At 36.6% G+C, this 26,849-nt stretch overlaps 2 protein-coding genes across 6 annotated transcripts; one reads left to right on the top strand and one right to left on the bottom strand.

The window, feature by feature from the left end:
* Positions 1 to 136: 136 nt before the first annotated feature.
* Positions 137 to 16,065, bottom strand: LOC111600146 (trehalase). 5 transcript variants are annotated; one of them, XM_023316127.2, is made up of 7 exons: positions 15,736 to 16,065; positions 3,417 to 3,600; positions 2,471 to 3,349; positions 1,992 to 2,390; positions 1,792 to 1,933; positions 822 to 900; positions 137 to 229 (listed from the first exon to the last, which is right to left on the bottom strand). In XM_023316127.2, exons 1-7 carry the CDS (start codon positions 15,747 to 15,749, stop codon positions 211 to 213), a joined length of 1,716 nt encoding a protein of 571 aa, XP_023171895.1. In that variant the 5' UTR covers positions 15,750 to 16,065; the 3' UTR covers positions 137 to 210. The 5 variants fall into 5 exon arrangements, with proteins under 5 accessions (XP_023171895.1, XP_023171894.1, XP_023171891.1 ...); XM_023316126.2 differs by lacking the exon at positions 15,736 to 16,065 and adding an exon at positions 11,430 to 11,447; XM_023316123.2 differs by lacking the exon at positions 15,736 to 16,065 and adding an exon at positions 4,507 to 4,924.
* A 5,699-nt stretch (positions 16,066 to 21,764) lies between these two features.
* Positions 21,765 to 24,172, top strand: LOC111600065 (C3 and PZP-like alpha-2-macroglobulin domain-containing protein 8). Its single transcript, XM_023315995.2, has 3 exons — positions 21,765 to 21,774; positions 23,047 to 23,448; positions 23,512 to 24,172. The coding sequence occupies exons 1-3, from the start codon at positions 21,765 to 21,767 to the stop codon at positions 23,988 to 23,990; spliced, it is 891 nt and encodes a 296-aa protein (XP_023171763.2). The 3' UTR covers positions 23,991 to 24,172.
* The last annotated feature ends 2,677 nt before the right edge of the window (positions 24,173 to 26,849 follow it).

A 26,849-nucleotide genomic window follows, 5' to 3' on the forward strand; every position in this document is an offset into this window, starting at 1 on the left:
CGATTTCAAATTATTTATATTGTATACATATATATAAATATAAATGTGCATGTAACTCAATCCTCTAGTTTAAAGTCTACTAATTATGTCGTGTTAGCTATTTTGTAGATAAGTTTCCAATTATTGAATTCTGAACGCAAGCAAAGCAACAATATAAATATAAAAATAAAAAACAACCTATGTACACTTGACACGTATGCTGGCTCTGAATTATTTGAACCAAGTCCGCCTGAAAAGTTGAAAAATATTGACATTTGTTAATTAACATAACAGATGTTCATGCAACAGGTATTTGTGTTTCCTTTTATTTCAAAACGATTCAAGAGCAAACAATTTGGCAATTTTTGTTAACAACAAACAATTTCAAAAATATATCAAATTGTGTTCATTTAGTAACACTTGTCTTCGAAGGGATTACGAGGAAATATTGTCAACGCATGCATGCATTATTAGCATTAATTTGTGTCCATTATTGTGTCATTATTGTCTTCATGTTTTCAGTATATTATGTTGTATCATGTGGGGCATGCTCCTTATAATTCCTGTATCTACACTCACTTTATCTAATAATAATGTTAACTGTGTATTGTTTTATATCTAATACTGCAATCTGCGCGTACAAATTGAAAATGCTTTTTATCTAATTAGAAACATAGAGTCTCTCACATACACACAAGCACACAGAAATGCTGGGAGGGAATCACATTTTCATAGAGCAGTGGCACACAGAGTCATTGAATCTGAAATGAGAACTAAAGGTAAATGTGATTGAAAATTGCTTCTCTGAAATCACAAATGGGCAGACACCTAACTCACCTCACCAGATGAAACGACCCGCAAAGGCACCTATTAACGCTATAGCCGTTACGCCCAATAGGCTGACGAATCGACTGTTGGGACCTGTATAAAATATAGCGAGAAAATTGTGATTAAAAATTATACTAAAAAAAAACAGATTTGAGGCTGGTGGGGTCTATATAATATATATCATGCTAGGTTAGACTACTGTGAAGATCTTCGAATTAAAAATTTTTTTTTTTTTTTGTGGTTTGTTTAAGCAACTGTGTTATGCGTGCGCCTACATTAAAAAACAAATACAGTGAGGTATAAACGACAAATGATACTTGAGACACTTACGTTAAAAATTTGGCGTTAAGCGACAACGACAGATAAAGATGCGATACGATGCGATGCGATGCGAGGCGCGACGAGACGAGACAAGTGCGAACGCAAAGTTGAAGACAAATGAATAGCGATATATAATATATTTATTTAAAAAGAAAGAGATTCAGTGTGTGTGTGTGTGCGTGTGTGTGTGTAGTATATGTGTGTAATCTTGAATGCTGCTCTGGCTGGATCTGAAGCTGGATCTGGTCATCAATCCTCTCTTGGTGATTGTGCAAGCCGATTCGTCGTCGAATCTAAGTTGATTGTTCCGTTACAGACATTAGTTATAGACACAGAAGAAGAGAGTGACTGTGCGAGAGAGACAGAGAGCTGAGCTTAACCTATTGATGGGCAATGGGACGATACACGCGCTTTCATGATCCCCACTCTTTTCTGAAGAGTAGATCTTATAAACATAAATATTTTGAGTTAACAACTATTTGAGCTCTGCGAGATTCAATCTAATTCTAAAAGTATGCATGCTTCTCTGTGGCCAGAGAAACAGCTGTAACAACGGAGGCGAAGACAAGGCCGATGCTTGGTTCATGAATTCATGTTTAACGTTTAACAATTGCTCGTGTCGAGGTGCGTGGTGAAAGTTGTTTCTCTATTTCGCGTTTTCACCTGCAGCGCCCGTATTGCTCAGCGAAATCTCGTGTCCGTATTTCGCCAGCCACTCGATGATGACGCCGTTGGTCCAGCCAAAGCCCTTCTGTACGCCGTATTCACCACCGCCGCCATGTCCGCCAAACTTTTCCGCATCGTACTGAAACAGAAGAGAATCCCTGTTAATCGGACACTACATATAGTCGACTCTGCTCTACCTTTTCGAACATGGCACGCGAATCGCGATATGCCGCAAAATTGGATTTGACCCAGCGATGGCCCCAGCTTTTCGAAAGCTTCTGGGCCTCGGGAGTGCCGATATTATCTAGACCCTCGATAACAATATACTGCAGAGGCGCCCACACATTCGGGAAGTCCCACTGTTCACCAGTGTGGTAGAGCGTATTTGGTACGCCGCCTGGGAATGTGTCCAGTTTGTTCTTTTCAATATAGCTCAGCACAGATGCCGATATTTTGTCAGTGTCGGAAATATTGTACGCCTTGACCCACAGCGGGGCAAGGTTGGAGGTCACAAAGTAGTCACGTGGCTTCTCGTTGATCAAATCGTAGTCCAGCCAGCAGCCGGCCTCCTCGTTCCACAAAACCGCCTGAATTGCCTGCAAAACACATGATAGAGAAGGGAATATATATCTATATAAAGAAAGATATCTATATGGAATAACTTTCGATTAGCTACCTCCTTGATTTTCTGCGCCTTGGTCTCGTACTCTGCCATCTTATCGACGTTGCCAGCCTTTGCATGGAATTCGGCAATAATCTTGGCGTTCCAGTAAAGAATTGCATTCAGATCGACAGGGACAATGGAACGGGTCTTGGCGTCTGAGAGGTTTCCAATATTTGTGCCGTTTTCGTTGATGTACCAACGAGAGCTGAAGTCCATGCCTGATTCGGCAGCCGACTTCAGTTCGCTATAGTGATCTTCCTTAGCCTCATCGGTGTGGAAGCTCTCAGCTGTCTCGACGTCCTCACTATAGGATTCGGGGCGTGGTCCCTTCGACGAGTCTCTGTAGACGGCTAGATCGTGTCCTTTGGCCTGCACGCTGTGATTGTTAATGAAGTATTCGAACTCGTGCTCCAGTATCTCCAGCGCATTGATGGCAAACCGATCATCCTTGGTGAAATCAACGTAGGACTTGACCATGCCCGCCAGTAGCGGAGGCTGGGAACGACCCCAGTAGTAGACGCGACCGCCGTTCGGTATGAATCCAATACGTTGCACAATGGACATCAGATTCTCGATCATGCCACGGGCCGTATTCCTCATCTCGCAGTATAGCAGACCACGGATGATCCAGTAAGAGTCCCAGTAGTAGAACTCGATAAAGCGACCACCGGGCACAATAACCGGATTGGGCACGGGTATAATGGAGTAATATTCCGGATTCTTGTGCACATCGTCCTTCATCTTACGGCCCAGCTCCTTCCAGATGTTATTCAGGTCCATGCCCCATTGCTTAAGATCTGGATCGTTCACCAGATTTAAAAAGGCAGGATTCTCGACCCAGTCTGTTGGTGACCACACCTCCAGCTCAGTGCCCTTATCTCCAAAATTATCCTGAAAATTCCGAAAAATTCCATCAATTGAGATGTGCGCAAATATTGACTTCCCGTCGCTTTCGTACATTAACAAATTTCCGTATTTCATCATTGGTGGGTGCATTGTTCTTCGAGGCCATGAATGCCTCAAATAGCTCCATTGTCTTCTCGGGCGATGCCTTCAGCTTCATGTCCACAAAAGTCTTCGAGTCGGGAAACAGCTTCGCCATTTGAACCGTGTGCAGCAGCGGCCCATAGCAATATATTTGGCTAAAAACGAAATGCGAAATACATTCAGATCTTTCATATATTGAAAATGTGCATTTTTTACAGATTTTTCATTTTCAAAATTCCTTAAAAAGTTGCATTATTAATTCAATTTTTTTATTAAACGGGTTTCATCAAAATTCACTTGATTAACACTTGATCTTAACTTAAGCTTAACATTATAATTCTATATTTATACATTCACAAATTCATTAATTTTGTATTTAAGATTTTTGCAAAATTTTATTTCGATTTCTGTCTTTTTTGTATGCTCAAAAATAAATGTATACATTAAATCTATTGAGGAACAAATTCTGTATACCTATTTAATTCTACTTGAATCCAAGTTTTTTATCTCAAACATTAATATTATTTTTAATATGAAAACTACTTCTCGTACTGCCGTCTTCTACTTAAGCAAAATCGATCTAAAAGCTGAACACTGAATGCATCTGAAAAACAAAACACATTAAGCAAAGCTGCGTCCATAACGACTTCAGTGGACCTGACAACTGACATCATAAATTAGTGTAAATACTTTTTTCTTTCTCTCTCTTAATTAAGCAATTAGACTTTCAGCGCTAACGAGTTAAGTGCAACACCTGGCCGATAGGTTCGGCTATCGGGTTCACTTTGGTTGCACGATTTCGATATAATCAGTCACGTTTATTGATCTCGCGTTTACTATAATATGATGCAGATTTGAGTTTCAGTTTGACAACTGTGAACCGGTTCGACTCAAGCTAACACAGGTGTATTAAACAAGTAATCTACCAAGCAGGTATATACATATACGTATGTATACACTTGTACGTTAATAAAAACCGTATAGATAGGGATTGTTATTCGTATATTACGCACGGGCAGGCCATAAAGTGAACGAACGCTTTTCAAAGTCTCATTACTTACCAGGAGGTAAAATTGTAGGTTTCGACTTCTTTGTCAATGGCATTAGCACTTTCTGCTACATATTCCGGCAGATGCTTTGCTCGCACCTGCGGCACAGCCGCCAGGCAGCAGCAAAGGATTATTGGATAGAGCACATTTATGTTGATCATTTTTTAAGGAACTGCTATGTATCTTTATACTCTTATCTCCTTTTGCTTTGTTGTAAACTCTTGACTAATAACTACCAACTTTATAGCCACACACTGAGAAATACTTATTTATATTTACAATTTATCACATTTACAGCGCTATAAAAGTAACCTTACGAACGTAGCCGCAAATTGAAATTTGTAATAATTCTAATTAAAATAATTGTTGATTATATTTTAAGTGTAGTTCCCTAATCACTTCAATTCTCAACGGTCGAACGAGTTGCACTTTTCGCACTTTTCAACGACCCAGACACAACCTGCGCCGCACCAGTGCAAGAATACTTCTAACTGTTTCGGCCGTTTTTATTTTATAAAATAAATTGCCGAACGCCGACGACGTTGCCAGCGAGATCGTGGCACACGACTGCGAACGTAAGCGTAAGCACGAGTAAAGTGCACATGTTAATGCTGATGGAGGGCGTCGGGCGGCTATTCTATTTATAAATCATCTGAGCGTATGTACCGTATTTCAATTTAACCGTTAGCTCCTACATTTTGCTGTATTGTTCGTATTTATTTTCTCTCTTATGTCGCTCATTTAATTGTGCATATGTATGCCTGTGTGTTTGCGCCTTTTGAGTACCCGCATAATAAGGATTTTAATACTGGGACTTTTGGCGTAACTTATACATATACTAAATAGTGCTCAACAACCTTCAACTGCTTAGAAAAATAAGCCAATGAACTTGTCTGCAGTCACATTTCCATATGTGTTTCACAAAATATGGGCGTATTATCAATTGACATACATACTCTACTAACAAAATGATTAAAAATACATATATATACATATATATATACCATTTTGTTATGAGACTATAATTGATAAGTACAAATGATTCGATATTTTTTTGTTGTTTCTAGATGCAAACTATAATTACTTGGTTAAGCGACTGGCTTTTGATCAACGTACAGCTCGTATTGAGCTGGTTCAATAGCTACCATTTGGAATCAAAATTACCATTTGGAATTTTATTTTAAAGTTAAGATATGGAAAATCCGTCAACCGGTTGACAAATTTGTTACAAGCTGAGATTATAAAAAGCTTATAGTAAATTTTGGCTGTGTTAAAAGTCATTTCGTATAGCCTATACATAGGTTTCGAAATTACTGTGAAAACTTAACTTTCGAGCATCAATCATACTTTAGCTTAATATTTTGAATATTTAAGTCACGTTTTTGTATTTATATATATCTAGTAGATTGCTGAGGCAGTCTAGATCTAACCGGGTCAAGCTTGAAAATTGCAAATAATTTATTAACTTTAATATTATTGTTTTTCTATTTTTCGTTTTGTCTAAGTGCGCTCTGTATATAAAGTAAGTTTTTTATGGCTCAAGCATATAGTATACAATAGATGCTTAACACTTCAATACTCCAGTATAACAAAAAATACCCTATAATATAATGTTATCTATACAAAACAGCTATAAAACTGTTCTGCGTATGACATGACAAAGTAAATAGAAATATTATATTATAATTCTAGTTATCTAGAGACAAATAATTTTAGTCATATGCTCAAACAACAAACATTATAATTTGTATTGCTGGATTTATTGTCTCCGGAAGACTCAAATATTCAGGACTTTCAGTTCTTGAGGCTTTTTCTTATCCCTCATTTGTATGTAGAATCGAATTGACCCATATATATATATATATGTCTGGGGCTACGCTGAGCTTTTTATTATCTACTCTAAGCAGACTTTGCTGTAACTGTAAGCCGAACCACATAGGCTTACACATCCATATGTATGACTATACGATATGGCCACTTGGCTGATAAGAACTCTAAATTGAAAACAACAATTTGGAGATTGAGGCCTATGTAAATGGGAATCAAATCAGCAACACACAAATCCAAATAATTAACCCTATTCCATTTACAGAAATACTGATACTGAAGACAACTGGAAAATCCCCAACGTATGTAATGTTTTTTTTTATAAATATACTAGATATACCAGCTAGTACAGCTGTCTGTCTGATATTTACACATAGATATGCATATAGAAAATACAATAAATGATATCTTCTGTCAATTCCACATTAGCAAGGAGTGCTCCGGGTATCTTCTAGTCGAGCAGTCCCTAGACTCAAACAATGTTACTTGTTTTTCCCATTATTATTTACATATGTATATTGGGAAATGCGGTTAGGAGCAGGTTTGTTATTTATATCAGGGGAAATTACGTATAGAGCTATTTAAGCTATAAATACTTTGGATTAAATAGCCCAGCAAATAAAAGAATACATTCAAAAATTACGCCGCAGAGTTACGGATGTACGCGTGAGTCTGATTGAGTAGACGGGCAACAAGTCTTAATTGAACTGATTTGCTGCACACGTACTAGTCTGTTAGTCCGTCCGTCTATCCGTCCGTTCGTGTGGCAGTCCGACGTCATAACAAAAAGAGAAAGACCAGATCTCAGTGAGAGAATCTTCATTTGCATGCCATATGTGTATACATTTCGGGATCTGATCATTGACCGGGAAATTCTTTGGAAGAATCGCATGTCGCCTGTCGCATGTCACACTTTTAGTGATTTATCGCATTTAGTTAATATTCACTTGGCCAGAGTGCATATATTATATATACAGTTAGTTATACGTATTTTTCAAATCGTTCGGTCAAATCTAAGTACGTAGTACTTATTCAATTTCCAGTCTCAAGCAATTATACTATGCCTGAGGAGAGTCCCTCTCTGTTGCTCTCTCTGTCTCTCTCTCTCTCTCTCTCTCTCTCTATCGGTCTCTCTCTGTCTCTCGCACTCTGTCAGTGTATCTATTGTGACATTCGGAAACAAAAGATACTTTATTTCACATTACAAATTGGTATATAAGAACAGTTGTGCAATTATTTTCCGCTAGGGGAGAGGGAGAGAGTCAGAGAAAGAGGGAGATAGACTGCTATATCATTGTCTCTAGTAAATGGCATCAAAAGTTTAATTAAAGTTTAATGCATTCAATTTTTCACATAATACAAGGAACACACGTCACAACTGAGAAATCGTGAGCTCTGATTCGATATCTGGTTCACGCTTTGACTTTTACCATATGCACTTATCTAATTATGAATCGGATTATATAGATATGTTATGGCTATAGACAATTCTAGTTGGTATTAGCTCGCTCAGGAAGCCTAGCGTTGCCTTGAGACTCCCCCTCCCACTCCCACTCCCACTCCGGCTCTGACTTCGACTCTTACAATTTGAATAACAATAATATATATGACTACCATAAAATACACCCAAAAACAACTAAGGTCGTCACATTATTTCGACTAAATAAATATTTAAACGAGTGTAATGGACTTTTCAATAAACGATGACAAATTGACGCCAGGTGGCACGTGTTTAGCATTGTCAAATAGTTATCGTAGACTCATATAGATACATGAACAATACTTCCGATTCCGCGGCAAATCAGGTAATATAAACATTGGCAACTAATTCCGCCTGGAATTCTGGTTAACTCATAATTAATTTGGCAATTCATATTGTTCGCAATTATAGTGAGATCATTTCATCTGTATATATAGATAGATGGACCTGGTGTAGACTAGAACTGAACTAGAGCTGACTTTTATATATATTCTATATACTATAGACAGAGGTAGTATGACATGTATATAGCGAGAGATTAGATTAAAGTACATTTGAAACCCATTAAGAACGACTACTTAATACCTTTTCTCTCGTTGAAAACATCTAAGTTTACTTTTCAACCTACCATATAGTTGATAGGTCTACGTAAGTTGAGTAGCTCGACAATGATCTAAGTTCCTAGCTCAAACTATTGATTATATTACTTTTGTGTTTCGTCAAGTTGCCAGGCCCCCAAGGGGCGTACATAAATAATTAGTTGTTAATTTTAGATAATTCCAGTTTTCAAGCTGTGCTAGATACAGTTGTACCCCCAGGGTATAGAACTTTGATAATTATGTAAATATACATATATGTATATATATATAATTTCAAGATTTTAGAAGTATTAAAAACTATGTACTATACAAGTAAGGCAGCCAAACAGGCATTCCCCAGTGCTAATATACTCGTTTCAGCTGGTCAACGAATGTGCATTAAAATTTCATTAGGCGTCCGACTAATTGAATCTTTCAGCTAAATCACAAAGAGAAAGACATTCAACAACAAAACGTGTTGTTTTTTTTTTTTTTTTTTTGTCAATTTGCTAACAATATAAAACGTATAGTGTTAATTCGGATCATATATTTATTAGAGTATATTTTATTTAATTTTTTCGTGGCATTTCGTTCCAGCAATTGGCAGTGCTAACTGAATTTGTGAATGGCTTAACAGCTGTGACGTCTTTTTACGCATGACCAATAGTTCAACTGGCTTAAACTGAAATCGAAAAGCAACAGAAGAAGAAGAAGAAAACAAAACTCTGACAGAATTTCGAGTTAGAAGAACTCGAAGTAGAAAAAACTCGTTCCAAAAAATGGGTCCAAGAGGCACGTTTTAATTAACTGCAAAACACGCGAAATGCTTCGGTTCAAGGACGTCATTTGAATAGTGAGTTGATTGTTCGAATAAACTAATTAGCCTTAGATATAGACGAGATACACGAGATCCGAAACAAGGTTCAAGAATTGCAAAATGTGAAGTGGAAAGCAAAATAACAATTCAAGGACATGAAAGCAAAGTAAACACACTCGAGATTTTATATAAGATTATTATATATAATATATATATATCTGCATAGTATATTTAAAGTATATATAATATGTACACTATCTATAAAGCGTATGAAGTGATTGCAGCTTATCTTCAACTGAAGTATTTGCAACAAAAATGATATTCAGCTCGCTTCCTATTCAGGTGCGCATAATCGCACACAGGTGAATTAACTGGTTTTCAAACATGAACCCAAATCTGAACTCAAGTTAAGGTTAAAAGTATCTTTTGCCATATTCACATTTCAAGCGATTCCTTCGCTGAGTTAGCAAAGAAATCGATTCTTCTAGATAAGAGCTAAGTGAGAGGCCCAAGCCAACAAAATGCTGCACTTGACATTGAATTCAATCGTCGATTGCGGAATTTCGAGAGCTTTTGCCATTGAAAGGAACTCGACTTAATCCCTTTTGCTATAGTCCCTCCACGATAAGCCGCTAAGCGAGCAGCCCGACGTCAATCACACTCGACTTTTGCTAAAATGGGAATTCTGGGTATATTGACTTTGTGATATCGTTCGTAACATAACTCCATAACTCCATAAGTCACATATGCTTGATCAGGGCAACGAGCTCAATCGATCTGGCCAGGTCCGTCTGTACGTCTCAACGTCTCCTTAGCCCCAACAGCTAGAAACTTGAAATTTGAAATCTATGCTCGCGTCTAACATACCCTGTAGAAGTTTATTTTCTTTTCTGATAACTCATATCATTTCTTTATTATCGATAACAATCGATCATATTGTTTCATTCTTTAAGCGTAGCTTGAATACTGTAGATGTTGGAGACTTCAAATTAATTATGCAGGTCCCTGTAATGAATACAGCGACTTTGTATATTTCCGATTTAGGATATATACCCCATACCCCTCTAGAGACATGTGCCTTGGCAAATAAAAACATCCGAAGGCCCTGAAAATTTCATTAAATACCTCTAGAAAAAAAGTTATTCAACAATTAAATTCCTACAGTAAGGGCCATGCTGTCTGGAGTCTACAGCTCATGCGCAGTCGGCAGAGAGCGAGCGCGAGCGCATGCGTGTGCATGGGTTGCTTGAAAAGTATGCATAAAGCGAGCGTTGAATGATGGGACTATTAGCGCTTGGCAGGGTTCAGGGTATCTCGCAGTCGAGTCGTCTCGACTAAAGCAAATTAACTTGTTTAAGACATTCAAAGTCGTGACAGGAAATAATAATATAATATATATATTATTGATCATTCCAGCTATTAATCAAGTTTATATAATATTTTACTTTGAATGGATACTTAATCGTATTTAACTCCATTAAAAAATGTATATATAATCCATTCGAGAAGTGCTTTTTCAATCGATCTGCCCTCGCTTGTAGGCATGCTATGCCCACCCTGTATATTGTTGTATTATTGTGGCCAGAAATAACAGTAAACAGTAAGCAGTAAAACATAAAACAAAAAGTGCTTGGAAAATTAGAATTTAATTGGGTTATTTATTTTCTATAGAGTTTTTGTTTCACTGCGCTCTTTACGTTAATTGCAGTTATTAAAGTTTTTATATTTCCATTAATTCAGCGCGACTTTATAGATAGATTTGCACAGTTGTTATTGTTTAAACAATTCGCACAGTTGGTTGCTCAGCAGTGGGAAGAAGTTGAGTTAAGTTCAGTTAGGATTTTGTTCCCAATACCCGATTATGATAATAATTATGAAACTATTTTCCAAGCCCAAACCTAGAAACACTTTGACCTTGACAAATGATATAGTATATGTTAATCAGATAATATACAGCTGTTTATTGCGCCCTTTCACTGATCAAAAGGTTATCAAAACAATAATTTATTTGCCAATTATTTACGACTCAATTAATGATAAAATTATCGCTGATTATAAATTAGATGGAACTGAGCACACAGATAAGTAAACAGATGTATATATAGTTTGATAAGACCCCTGAATTTTAAGTGTGTTATTTTATGGCTAGGTTGTGAGCTTTATCAGTTGAAATCAAAAGAGTGGTTATAACTGATTGAACAGTTCGTTAGATAATTAGTTAGTTCACACAAACCTGTTGCTGGTGCTAAGCCATCGAGCTGCCCTCGCCGAGCAGAAACTGTTTCTTAAAGGCGCCCATTGACGCAATGCCCTGGCCAAAAGCATTAGCTCGCTGAGAGACTGTGCGAATCTGCGTTCAATCTCAGCTATTTGCGCCTGATAACAGCATTCAGCGTTGACTGATAGCTAAACGTAGCTCATGCTACGAGTGGAAGTAAATTATACTTAATATTTTATTATGTATACGTTGTCAGTATTTAGAATTTGTTTCTCTGTGCCAAGCTGACGTCTGTCGTTTGTCGTCTGTCAGTTGTAGAGTTAGTTTGGCGCGCAACGGGTAACAGAGCCAGGTGCAAGACCAACAGCAAAGTGCCTGCTCAATATATTGATTGATTGACCATAAATCTCGAGCATAAATATTTACCAAAGAATTTATAATTCCAATAAATTAGCGCGAATTTCAGCATTGAGTGATTAAAAAAAAGGTTTTAAGTGTTTTATAAAGGAGAGAAAAACAAAGCTGCACAATATTGTGTAAATGATTTGCGCAAACAAACGATTTTGCGCAAGTAGTTTGTGCGCACTTTACATTACGTATACGCCATGGCTGCACCGTCTCAGCATCACATTCAGGCACCCTAGCGAGCGGCTGGGAAATGTTTTATGAGCGCAGATCGTGTCTACCATTTGATTTAAAACCTGCTGTCCAATTAGTCGACATTTGAGTGCATTTCGATTTATCTATTTCCACGTATACAGTCATTTGCATAGTATTTATTTGCTGGGCATGGCGATCACCATAAATGCAAATTTAATTAAATAATGTTAAATTAAATTAAATAATGTAAATAAGCCTAAATATAATTTAATATCTATAGATATTATTGTAGGCTTTCAGTTCAAGATGTATTGCTTATATACCAAAAGTAGTAGTAGTAACAGCAGGAAAATATAATTAACGTAATTAATTTTTAATTCAATGACTTCACAATTATTCGTAGCAGTCAACTTTTGTTGGCTTCTCCGTCTGTCGATTAAACACCCAGCCTAAGCGTATGCAACAGTTTCTGAATTGCTGAACACATGCATACTTGAAAGTGACATAGCAACCTGCTTTTTATTTCATATTTGACGTTTCATAAAAACCGGCTTTCGTTGGCAACTCATTCGTTTCAATTAACACGCAGCCCGAGCGTATGCAACAGTTTTTGATCTACTGTACAGTACTACAGTGACAACTGTTGAAATAAATTATCGAAAATTGCGAGAAAATTAATTCATTTTGGTGTTTCTTAAACGGTGATCCATCACTTTAAAGAGAATGTAAATTAAGTGAATTGTGATTGAGCGACTCAAATTGATAATACAACTTAAGGCAAAAAGATCGATCACTATCGATCGGGAACTATCGATTTTTCGCCACCATTTCGTATAAATATCGTATTTATTAATTTTATGACCTATGATAAGCATTCCACGTGACGGAATGCACTTTTTAAACATTAACCCCATTTCAAATTACAAAGTGCATTCTTATCATTACAATAAAAACTGATTTCAAGGTGCACTACCAGGTAAAAATATTGTTGATCGCAACTGAGTGCAAGATATTCCCGACGAACGTATAGCTTACAAGCAATATACTCTCTTCACTTCACGAACGAGAATATTTGTAGATAAGATAAGTAATAGATAATTATATATTATACAGCTAACAGAACCGATAGTTTCCTTACGTTTTTAATGCTTATAAATGCTTTTTAATGCTTTATGCGATCAGGTCGAGTAACCCCAGTAAGAGTAATCCCTGTTGTTGTTTGAGTCACACCGAATCAAATGTAATAAATTCTTATTTGCACAGGGATATTGAGAATTTGTCACCTTGTGCGCTCAACGAACGCATTGATTCAGATTCGCGTTTACTAAAATAATTAGCTTAATTAAAACCAATCGACAGTCTTGCCATCTGTGGCCCAACCTTGCTGAAAAGCACACCTGTCCAACTGGTTCCGTTGCAAGTGCATTGCCAAACACTAAACTAATTATAGAAGTGCTCATTGCATAGTTGGCTAAAAAAAAGGTTCATTGGCACTATATCAAACTATATCTATAGTTCGATTGCATCTAATTAAATACAATTTGAAATTGTTTTCATATCTTTTCTGCTGACTTTAATATACTGATCCCAGTGTGTATACTCGAGCACCCTCCAAATGTCTCTCGCTTGCTTACAGATCGTTATTATCGATTTGTTTAAACTTAAGGAGACAGAGAAAAACAAATATTTGATCTTGTCGAGCTATAACATCTAAGCCCAACTCATATATCAATGCTTATCGAGCGTAAGAAATGGGAATAAAAATAATAAACTCAATGAATATGTATTTCAAAGGAACACAGTCTTTGCTCGTTCATGTAGGAAAAAGAGTATATTGGTTTTCAAATTTGTATTTGTATTTCAAAATTGTATTATATATATATATATATATATGTATATATATATAAATATATATACGTCGAAAAGAAAAGTTTTACAATTTCTTCGGCGAATCGCCAAATATTATAGGTGGAATGGAGTGCCACACCTCTTTCTGTCTGTTACATACATTTTAACAAAACCATTATTCCCGGATTTCCTATTTTCAATGGGTTCATATCAAGTTTCTAATAATCGATAACTTTCCCGTCTTAATGTTATCGATTAAAAACACGATTAACATGCAGTTATTAAATTATATCTCGTACGGCTTAAGAGCTAGAGGCTCCAAATTTATTTTTATGTATATTTTCTACAATATTGATTTTTGTTATATTTTGGGTACCGGCTCCAAATTTAATTTTAAATTTAAGTTCAGTAGGAAACAGAGCCAATTTATGAAGAAGTTTGTATCTCCACTAATACAATACAATATGTAGATTATATGCTGAAATTTTCATTAAATTCCATTAAGTAAGACCAACGTTTCTCCAGTTTGCAAAAGCCGCTCTGGCGCAAGTAGTGCTATGGCGGTGTTGGTAGAGGCGTTCGTTGCAATGCCAGGCGGCGATACTGGGAAATCAGGAAATAATGGAAGGAGGCGTGGCAGGCCCTATAAAGCATATATATTCCGTTCAAGTTAGTTTCAAATATTCGATAGCTATTCCCGTTTTATTGTTATCGATTAAAAATATAATCGAAATGCAGTTATTAAATTATATTTCGTACGGCTTAAGAGCCAGAACCTCCAAATTTTGTATTTAGGTTTCATTTGTGTATTATATATTGAATTCCAATTTAAGTCTTTAGCTTTTGCAATTCAGAGAGCCCTATGGGCGCATATAGACATTAGGCATTAGACATAGCTGAGTCGACAGGACTGATAATGAATATATGCATGTATACATATGTACGCATTGTAAAGGATTACTACATTTATTGGTCAATTGTTTATCAAATAACCAAATTACACCCTATTTACTATAAGTTCCTGACATTCAGTTATATTGATCGACTGAAATGATTGTTTCAAAGGTTACAACAGCAAAAAGCAAAACAGCAACTGCAAAGTCGCCATTGAGAACCTTATTTACATACATACATCTAGACATACTCGCATACATATGCATGCGTGCCCTCGGGGCTCGGCAACGCGTGCTTAACTACTTTATAAGTACTATTGTATTGCTACTGCATTTTAGACCCAATAAATAATTATATTACCTGTAGTTTTTAGTCACGTCTGAAAATGCGCCTCAGCTTGATTTTGAACACAATTTAATTTTCTACCTTACATTGTATATTTAGTTCACATTAAACAGCTGCTTAACCTTTAACTGTTACATTTTTTCAGAATATAAAATAAAATAAGAGAAGAAAAAGCTGCTCAAGCTGCTAGTAATTTAAAAAGAGACTCCGATTGGTCTGGCTAATTACAGATTTGTGATTACTGCATCGATCTCGTGATACTTGTGGACAATAATAAAGAATGCGCTAAACAAGGATAGCAACAACAACAAACGGACAAACAACGAGAGTCAAACGAAAGAGACAAATGTGTATTTGGCAGCAAAACAGAATGGCAAACGGTAAACAGACACAGCGTATTTATAAGTCAAAAACAACAACACACACACTCATATATACGTGTGGATAAAATTGTGTACGTATAATGTCGAAGCACAGCTGTTTTGTAAAGCTTTTCGCAGAACAGTGGAAAGTGAAAGCACCGTCTAACTAACAGACATTATGCGATTTCTTGTTTCTTCTTCTATTCGTCCGGATTCAAAAATTATGCAACTTGCGAATATAAATGCACACGCAAATGAAATTTGGCACTTACCCGTTGGCATTCATTTTGTGTTCCAGCTGGCTGAGGTCCTCGTGAAGCGGAATTGTGAAATTGAAATGGTACTGTTGGCACTTTGTAGGGAAAGCAATGCCACGCGGCGTGCTTTATACCAGAAACGTTTGTATTCTATTAATATTGATTTTTTGTTTTTTTTTTTTGTGATTTTTTCGCCGAGCACTTCAATTCTGACTCGGCTACGAACGTACTTTATTTTTTATCACACAACACTGGTTTGTCTTATCATTACAAAAATAGTTTCAAGCAATAGTTGCTTTGCGTATGAATCGCGTACGACCCTCTGACAAAACGCTGCCAGCCAGACTAATGCCGATCGCCATGTAAGAGTTAGTTTTGCATCACAGTTGAGCACATGTATGTATGTAAGTTCACAGATTCAGTTTGAGCGCACCAAAGCGGCAACCATACCAGCAAAGCAAGAGACAGAAGTATTGGTATGATAAAAACTTCGTTGTGGTTCTCGACTTTACCATACCCTTTGCTTTTGTACTATACTTGCTTGAGCAAATATCAAATTAAGAATGATTGAATGTGTTAGCAATTAGTTCGCTTTCATTTGCTTTTAATAATTTTACAAAGGCAAAGGATGTTTATAAATACGTGTTATACGAGTAAAATAAATCACTTCTGGTATTTGCAGTATAAGCGCCATATACCCTGTCAACGAGCGGGTGCACATATCTTTGTGTGAGAGAGCAGAGAGTAGAGAGCCAAGCGCAGAGCAAACAGCTGACAAGTTATATATACATATATATATATATATATATATATATATATATATATATAGCCATACACCAAGCGACTCCACACATAGTCAGCCGGTAGAGGTAGCATGAACTTGTAATGAAATTGGCATTTTGTCGAGAATTTATCCAAACAGAATATTTAACAATATGACAATTTTAACAGAAAGCAGAGTGTATAAATAGACATACAGATTTACACATATGTACTTGTACTGTTGGTAGATATTCGGATTGGCTTGGTTTCAAGGTGCCCTTGCCTTGGTTAGCTCTCTACACAGCCGCTAATGGCGAACAGGTTTCCAAAACAATGAGTGAAAATTGCGAACTCTATAAATAAGCACGTTTCAGCCAATTCAAAATGAATACTAATTTGTGAAGAAAATGACCTTCGCGTTTGGGTGCTTATGCATAGGTAATACCGTAATATAAACGAGTGCCTCAAAAGTTCAACTTAAATTTATCAAAAATCAAAATCAAAAAAAAAAAAAAAACAATCGATCAATTGTGTAAGCTTATCGAGCTTAAACTATTTTTTTTCCTGGAATATCCGATTGCTTCTTGTGGGGGACTCGTTTATTTATATATGTATGTATGTATATGCGTGCATATGGGTCCAAATGTAGCTTTGTATACGTGTATATGACATGATTTGAAATATTCAAATATATATGTAGAGAAAAAGAGCTTTAGCTCTTGAAAACTATTTTTTGCAACTGCAACTCTTTATTGCTCAAAATGATGTGAGCATTCTTTCAGCAGAGAGAGGGCATAAGCATTTACATATAGTAGCAATAGCTAAAGTCCACAGAACTGAATTAACATAAATTGAATGCGGTTGTCCACTTGACGCTGGCATATTTCAGTTTTGAATTTGCAGATTAATCAACCGAATCAGTAGCGGAAATGTTAATTGAATAGTCTAAATTTATTTAGTTAGAACAAAAGACGCTCTTACTATTTGAGTAGCAGATAAGCTCAATTGGTCAGCAAGTGAGCACGATATACAGATGTGTCCATGAAAAATAGTATTACTTGTACTTGCCAAAGCTCTAGCTTCTAGTATTTGATATATGTGTTTTGTGAGGGGTATCCAAAATTCAAAACAAGAAATTATAGCATTCATTACAGGAACTGGCCCAGTCGTTCTGAAGTCACGAACAAAACAATCGATTTTTATCGATAATAAAGAAACTAAATCTTACATACATGTTTGCAAAACCATTTTCAGAGTATAAAAAAACGATAAGTATAATAATTCATTATTTTATAAGATAATATTTAATTACAATTACCTTGACTATGGCACAGTAGACCATAGGTGAGTTCCAGTTAAGATGATAGAAACGTGTATATAAAATGGTTAAGTAAACAACTGCAAAGCGATGCAAATTGAGCAGTAGCAATAAATACAAATAAGTAAGACAGCGCTAGTCGGGGTGCCCGACTAGGAGATATTCTCATCCCAGTCCTATCTGTTTTTTTTATTAGTTATTTAATAATTTGTGTCGAGTACTAAAAAAACACATAATAACCCACATTATGACACCGAGATTCGAAGCACGCATCAACTCTACCAACACCCCAACTTTATAACTAAAATATAAAAAATATATAAAAACGATAAAAAATGTATCGAACTTAAAACTTGCCGGTAACGAGGCCGCCTCTACCAACACCACCGACTGCACTTATTTTACAAAACGTTTCAAATTTGTACTCAGGTAGCAGCTGACCATTTAAGCACAATTCAATCGCAATATCGATTCTTGGAATAGAAGAGACGAGGCGCAGTTGACCGTATGTGAAAAATGCGTGCGCTTGGCGCTGCCTGAATTAAGAATATATATGCTTTGTGTTCCACGCCTCTTTTTGCCTGTTACATACATTTACATCAAACCATTATACCCTGATTTCCCACTTTTCAGGGTATAAAAACAGTGGAAAGTGCAATAAAATGTAATTAACTTGTTGACAGATGGGTCTACGCCTTAATTGGCTAAACGAGTATGTTTACTTGAGTTTATACGAATGCAGTTGACTTTAGAGGAGTTTCTTGACTGTCAACATATGCATATGCAAATGCAAATATATGTGGATTCGTTTGTTCATTCTCTAATAGCCATAATTTAGATAAAGCCATTCATCACATCTCTCATATTGCATTCTCGTAACTTTATATTGCAGTAGTAAGCGTCAAAAAGTAAGAGTGCTCCAGAAGGGTGTGTATGACTAGGAGACACCCTGAACCCTGCACTTTCATTCATTGTACGCTTTCTTCTTAAAAATTAGAATACTTTGTTATTTTTATAATTCTAAATATTTAAATATTCTAAAAAATCTGTGCCTCAGCACGGCAAATGCTACTAGAGTCATAGATCACACAGTAGCCAAAGTCTAGGTGTTTCAACTGAATCGACTATTATACATTGCCTTCCGCTTAACTAAATTCATATTATCACAATTATTTATTCCTTATAAATATGCATTAGTACCTAAATACATAGCAAAGCCTTTACGCATGCGCGATTACTGACAAACGAACGAATCAAGACTGAAATCCACAGCTGGAAAACAGAGAACAGAAAATTAAAGCTAAAGCATAAAGATAAAGGGATAACGGTAGATTGAAATGCTTTCAGCTGCAGTTAGCCAAATACAGTAAGCATTCGATAAAGTAAACTTTCAAATTCAATCATCCAAAAATATTCGTTCTTATTTCTTACTGCAAACATTCGTAAGCATGCGTAAGTCCCTGCATATATGTAACTACATATATATAAATATACAAACATACCCAGATATAAAAGTACATTAAACTTCTCTCGAATTATCGTCATCAAGTTCTGTTCGCCAGTGTTATTCCTGACAGTCTCAGGTTCCATTAAAAATACTGCCTAAAATTATGCTGTGTTCGTTACGTTTGAATAAATAAAGCAGCAGAGCAAATAAAGTAGTATATATATAAATAAATTCCAGGTACAGAAACCTTGCTAGTTCAGATTATTCGCTAACTCCAGTTAAAGTACGTATTGTGTGTAACATTTTTTAAACTGAAATTTTTTTAAAAGGAACAGTGTGTGTGGAATTCCATTGTATTTGTTTATATGACTTATAAAACTATAGCAAAGCGTATCAATTTCATTACACTTTGTGCTTACTGTACTTTAACTGTTTTCTATTATACAGAATTTATGTAAAACAAACATTGGATACGAAACTTTAAGTAAACTACTTGTCGATACCCTGCACAAAATGCTTGCGAGGTATGCAATACGATACTCCGTATATCCTTGTTGTTGCCACTGCAATTCAGAACCATCCAGTCATTGCTGGATATACTGATATATATATATAGCATAGTATTTATTTAATCTCAACCAATGAGATTTAAAAACAGAATAGCAAAAGGTAAGAGTACTTTCTAGTCGTATATTCCTGTCAAGCGTAAATTTGATAATGTGTTAAAATTACTATACAGAGCTGATATTTTATACATCTTGTTTACATGTTATGTGTGTTATTGTTATGTTCGGCAGATATCAAATACTATAAGGCAATTCGACAAGTAGCAAACGATCTACCTAGAATCAGTGTTGGCACACCCTGTATAAATGGTAACTGCTGAGCATTACGAGTGAACAAAAATATGTATGTGTGTCAGTATCTATATAAATGCATATGTCTATGTATTCATATACAGATCACCATAACAGAACTATGCGAATTTGTGAGTCAGCCGAAACAACCTTGGCTGGGCTACGTAGCACTAGTATTCCATGATGACATTTGGGCATCATAATGTTGGAGTAACCAAAAAATACCTGTAGATATTATGTGCTTGGCATTGGAGTATTGAATATTTTGAGCTAACTTGTAAGTAAGATTCATCAATGCAATTCGGAAACTCAAATTTCCTTTACTTTAGCTAGTTTTAAGAACTAAGAAGATTTATCAAGATTTATCATTAGCTCTATATGTTTAATTATAACGCATCAAAAATATTTCTTTAAGCTTTTTCAAAATTTTTTCAAAATATTGTTAATCATTAATATTTTATTTTTTTCTGTAAATTTATTTTTTAAAAGTCTTCCAGTGCTTAGACATCTCTTAAAATAAATATTGCAAATCAAATAAGAATTGAATGACATAAAATCAAGGCATGAATTGAATAAGTTATTGAAACAGTTATTTATAGCTTTATTATATATATGTAGCTCGCTTGCGTGCCACATTGATGACGTCTCTCTCGGCTTAGTGCTTTGCATGACAAATATAATAAAACCGACATGTGACGACATATTAATTTAACTTATATACGTAGCTTAAGAAGCAAAAGCTTCCAATTGGCTCAAGCTTTTCAATAACTTCAACTTGTAAACATGTTTGTCTCCATATATTTGAATATGAGCAACAGTACAGATACATCTAGAAATTTCAATATAAATATGTATTCTTCTTACCTTGTGACTTACAATATTGTTAATACTCTAGCTATAGGTATAGCCATTTGTCTATGGCTTTTTAAAGCCATGCTAATTGAGCAAGTTAGAAATATATATATACTATAGCTGTGAATGTCTAAAAATAACCCAATATAAGAACTGCAACGATTCACTAATTACTTTAGCGTAGTTATAAAATGTTCTTAAAATAAGTATTATTCCTTACCTACATTTACTTAATGATTTAAATACTATGAATATACCAAAAATTAATAAAAGAAAACAACTTTTGATGTGATATGGTCACCCTACGATAAAATTGACTTCATTAAATAAGACTTCGATTTCCGCTCTAAAAATACTATTAAAATACCAAAAAAATATTCAAAGAAATAGAATTGAATATGGTCACTCCACGACGAAATTGATTATTCTTGTGCGTTGCCCCAAAAATGGTTAAAGTATTTGATTTACTGCCTTTTGGCATAGCAAACGGAACAGTAAGCTTATGTGTGCGAACTGGGAGAGGTTTGAAATGTATGTAATTAGGTACAGTCTGACCAGCATTCAATAGACAATGATCCCCTCACCCTCGTGACGCCTGATCCAGGGCATGTTCGCATTGTTACTGTACTTTGCAAAACAAAAAAGCTCGCGTGGAGACTCTCTGAGCTTTTGTCATGTTCCTCTCTCTCTCTCTCTCTCTGAGCGTGTGGCTAAGCAGGTGTTTACCTCGCATGTGAAATCGTTCGCTAAGTCAGTTTGAATTAGAATCTCAATCAGCGCACAACGTCTAATCAAATAAGAAGCAATCATGCCAATTGGTGAGTCGTGCGTTAGTTCTAGTTGGAGTGATTTCAATGGATAATTGAATACGCATAATAGATTGACCTCAAAACATATAAATTTTTTGCGGTCTGACCAGTGGAATTGCTGTTTATTATGCCGGCTGTGATACCTCTCACGCTATCTGTGTCTCTCAGTCTCTGTCAAGTTGCTTTTTTGGCATATGTCCAATAAAACTAAAAGAGAAACGAAGAAATTTTTGTGTGTGTTAACAGTTCTCAATATTCGTCAGTTTCCTATAGTTTTTTTTTTATAGGGGCATTGCCCCAAATCACAGTTAAGAAAAAGCGGTAAAAGGTTACGTCCGACTTCATTTGAAAGACCGAACCTCTAAGGTCTAAAACTCAATTGACTTTAAAATATGCTAAAAAGGTGTTAAGCAGCTAAAGAATTCATGGCCCTCTTCTAGTTGAAATATTCGAGTTGTAAACATTATATTATTCGGCTATATACCCAGCTATCTTAACGAAGCCTTGAACTTCGACAATAATCAATAATAGCAAAAAATTGTCTTTAGCTTGACCTCGCGCTGCAGGCAAATGATGTCATTCGCTGTGATGTGAAATTTTGCTCAAACATTCTTCGTGCCACAAACATATACAACTGACTATACATATATATATATATATATGTATATATGTATATACTTATAGATACTTTTGACTGTGAACAGCTTTTTAAACTATATGCAAAGACGGCTACAGACATATAGATTGCCTCATCAGTTTTCTCACACAAAATGTTCCACTAAACAAACCTTTAATGTGCCCGATCCACACGGAGCGGGCGGACGGGCTTCAATCTAGAGCTGAGCTCTCTCAATGATTCATCGGTGAGGTCGAGAGAATGCTCCGCGGCACCGGCACCATTCGAAATGACATCATGCGAATCAAATGCGTCGTTTCGCTGCTCTTCTAAATAACAACAGATTCAACAAACAACATAGACAACAACACGGGTCAACGACTAGCAGATACCCTGTACAGATACTTCTGCAATGATTGCTTATTAAATAAATTCTTAAATTAATATTAAATTAATATTCTAATCATTTTTTATAAATTTTTTTTCATATTTTCACATTTTTGACATATGCCCTGTAAAGCAATTTCATTTGCCTGCTGCTCTATTTCTGTTTCCAATTAAAAATCTTGTCTGATTTTGGAATCTTTCCATTTAATACATATATATTTTTATATATATATAGATGCTTGGTAATTTAAAAATATATATTTCTTGTTGTTTTGCAGAAGTGAACACACCTGATAAATTGGAATACCAATTCTTTACGGCCAGCGCTGGTGTCTTTACCTTCAAGGTGCGTTCGGCCAAGGATGCTCACTTGGCGCTCACCTCTGGCCCCCAGGTCAGCCCGCCCATTTACGAGATCTTCTTGGGCGGCTGGGAGAATAGCAAGTCCGTCATTCGCAAAGATGGCCAAAAGCCCGAGGTTGCCGAGGTGCCAACTCCTGGCATCTTGGACGCTGGCGAATTCCGCGGCTTCTGGGTGCGTTGGTATGACAACGTCATCACCGTTGGACACGAGGGCGATGCTGCGGCATTCTTGTCCTACGATGCCGGCTCCCTGTTTCCAGTGAACTTTGTTGGCATTTGCACAGGCTGGGGTGCCAGTGGTACCTGGCTGATAGACGGTAAGAGCACTCACCTGCCCTCAAGTGGAATTTTAATCCAATTTGATCATTGCACTTCCACAGAAGCCGCACCCTCGGCACCGGTCTTAGGCTTCACACAGCCCACTTGCAGCGGCCCTGGTTGCTGGGTGGCAGCCGCCAATGGCGAAGTGCCACCAAATGCTCTGCAAGGTGGCTTCGATAGCAGCGAGCAGCTGTACATAGCGCGCGCCCGCCACGAGGGCGATCTCATTCCCGGCAAGCTGCATCCATCCCATGGCGTGACCTACATCGCCTGGGGCGGCGGCGAGCATGGCCACAATGAGTACGAGGTGCTCTGCGCCGCCGGCGGCAATTGGCTGCCCGTCGAAGCCGGCAACATTCCACCCAATGCCTTCCCAGCCGGCGAGACATCCGAGGGCGAGCCCCTCTTCATCGGCCGCGCTACCCACGACGGCACCGTCACAGTGGGCAAGGTGCAGCCGTCGCACGGCTGCTGCTACATACCCTATGGCGGCGAGGAGTTAGCCTACAAGGAGTTCGAAATCTACGTCGCCAACTAGATGGGCAACCGATCCCAACTATATAATAGTCACACACCCCGGTAGACGCCTCGAGACGCACGCACTGAAATCGGCTAAAGCAACGCCTGGCAGCTGAATATACTTGGTTTTATATTTATTTCTTGTCAAACGTATTTCTGTATTGTTAATGAATCTCGAATTCTCACTTTTTTTATTGTAACTTTTGCAAAATTAACCTGAATTGTTAATAAATTTAAAGTTTAAGAACAAACGAAGTCTGTCATTAAATGCCTACGGCATAACCTTGTGAGCTTCGCTCAAATATGTGTGTAGAACACAACCTCAAAGACGGTCTGACCTTTTACAAAATCAATAGAAGTTGCTTACATAACAAGAGGCCTGCCTGACTAGAAACTACCCTGACACCGTTCTACGCCTCTTTCAGTCATACATCACAAACAGAACACGCACAAGCAGTACAAAAAAACACACACACACACACTTGAGTGTCCTAAGGTTCTTCAATTGTATGGTACCTCTAGAGGACCTGATCACCGAGGCCGCAGCGCGGATTACCCAAGCACAAGGCAGATAAAGTGTAGCAATTCAAGGAAGGGATGCTGGACACAAACATTGATCCTGGAATGGGAATCGTGGATCTTTGAATGTAAATGGTCTCTGGGCGAGAGGCTGCGTCTTGAGGAAACACTTGGCCGATCCAACACAGTGGAGAACCTAGTAAATACCATGCTGGAGTCTGAGACAGCCTGGAACCTAATTAGCTAATTAGCAATGCATTACGGCCGTACCGCAAGCATCAGGCCCTACTTCTTAAAAAATGGTATATTTTGTTATTAAGTGCAAATAAATGAATCCAAACAAACCCAAACACACACACACACACACACACACATCACTGATATCATGTCTAGCATTTACCCATTTCTTAAGCTTCGATGAGTTCTACTCATGTAAGTGGCAAAAGAGTAAATTCTTAGTAATCCAAGTACATTTTTAAAAGTGCCTCACTATTATATACCCTGCACTAGTTTCAAGTATGTAATTAAAGTGAATTATATATATTTGCCTTTATTATTTATGCTGCTGCTGTGATATTTACAGCCTAACTTAAAAACCACTAAACGGAATGTATCTACGACGATTGTAATCGGCATTTAATATATTGCTTCTTTTATTTAATTATCACCTAAGTAGTTCAAGTGGCCACTCTGCAGCAGAGCTAATGAAAGTGGCAGTAGCTATCAGAAATCAGTCTAAGTAACTTAAAATAGATAAGTTATTAACTCTGTTTATTGTTCTTGGCCTAAGTGACGAGTGTGAGTGCTGCTGAGTCAATTTTTTTAATCTTTTTAGGTATATTGAAGGCATTGTGGGAAGTGGAAAGGTCGCTCTACTACGCGAACCCAAGGAAGCTCGTGTCAACTACGGCAGTGTGCTCAGTGTATGTATGTATGTATGTTTTTGTATATCTATATATCTATATATCTATCTCTATCTCTATCTCTATCTCTATCTTTATCTCTATCTCTATCTCTATCTTTATCTCTATCTCTATCTCTATCTCTATCTCTATCTCTATCTCTATCTCTATCTCTATCTCTATCTCTATCTCTATCTCTATCTCTATCTCTATCTCTATCTCTATCTCTATCTCTATCTCTATCTCTATCTCTATCTCTATCTCTATCTCTATCTCTATCTCTATCTCTATCTCTATCTCTATCTCTATCTCTATCTCTATCTCTATCTCTATCTCTATCTCTATCTCTATCTCTATCTCTATCTCTATCTCTATCTCTATCTCTATCTCTATCTCTATCTCTATCTCTATCTATCTCTATCTCTATCTCTATCTCTATCTCTATCTCTATCTCTATCTCTATCTCTATCTCTATCTCTATCTCTATCTCTATCTCTATCTCTATCTCTATCTCTATCTCTATCTCTATCTCTATCTCTATCTCTATCTCTATCTCTATCTCTATCTCTATCTCTATCTCTATCTCTATCTCTATCTCTATCTCTATCTCTATCTCTATCTCTATCTCTATCTCTATCTCTATCTCTATCTCTATCTCTATCTCTATCTCTATCTCTATCTCTATCTCTATCTCTATCTCTATCTCTATCTCTATCTCTATCTCTATCTCTATCTCTATCTCTATCTCTATCTCTATCTCTATCTCTATCTCTATCTCTATCTCTATCTCTATCTCTATCTCTATCTCTATCTCTATCTCTATCTCTATCTCTATCTCTATCTCTATCTCTATCTCTATCTCTATCTCTATCTCTATCTCTATCTCTATCTCTATCTCTATCTCTATCTCTATCTCTATCTCTATCTCTATCTCTATCTCTATCTCTATCTCTATCTCTATCTCTATCCTCTATCCTCTATCTCTATCTCTATCTCTATCTCTATCTCTATCTCTATCTCTATCTCTATCTCTATCTCTATCTCTATCTCTATCTCTATCTCTATCTCTATCTCTATCTCTATCTCTATCTCTATCTCTATCTCTCTCTTTCCCTCCCTCACGATTTCATTCTCTTTCTCATTCTTTCAACCTTTTTCTTATGTAATCTAAATATCTATAACAATTATCTACTGATTTCCCAACCAATCCTTGGCTCTGTAGCCAATTAGGGCATTATTATATCATTATTTGATGAGCAATTAAATAAGTGGGAATTCGCTTGAGCAGTAAATGTTTATCTAGAGAACAAAAAGATAAAAAAAAGTATAGAGCAGATACTTTCGTAAATTTAAGAACGTAAATAGATATGGAGGGGACATTGTTTTCGTATTAGCAAACTTTGGTTCTACGAACTACTTTTATATGCAGTAATAGTAGATCTATAAACTGTAGTCTT

This window comes from Drosophila hydei, unplaced genomic scaffold (genome assembly GCF_003285905.1).
Source record: "Drosophila hydei strain 15085-1641.00,03,60 unplaced genomic scaffold, DhydRS2 tig00008130-arrow-arrow-pilon, whole genome shotgun sequence".
Lineage (NCBI taxonomy): Eukaryota > Metazoa > Arthropoda > Insecta > Diptera > Drosophilidae > Drosophila > Drosophila hydei.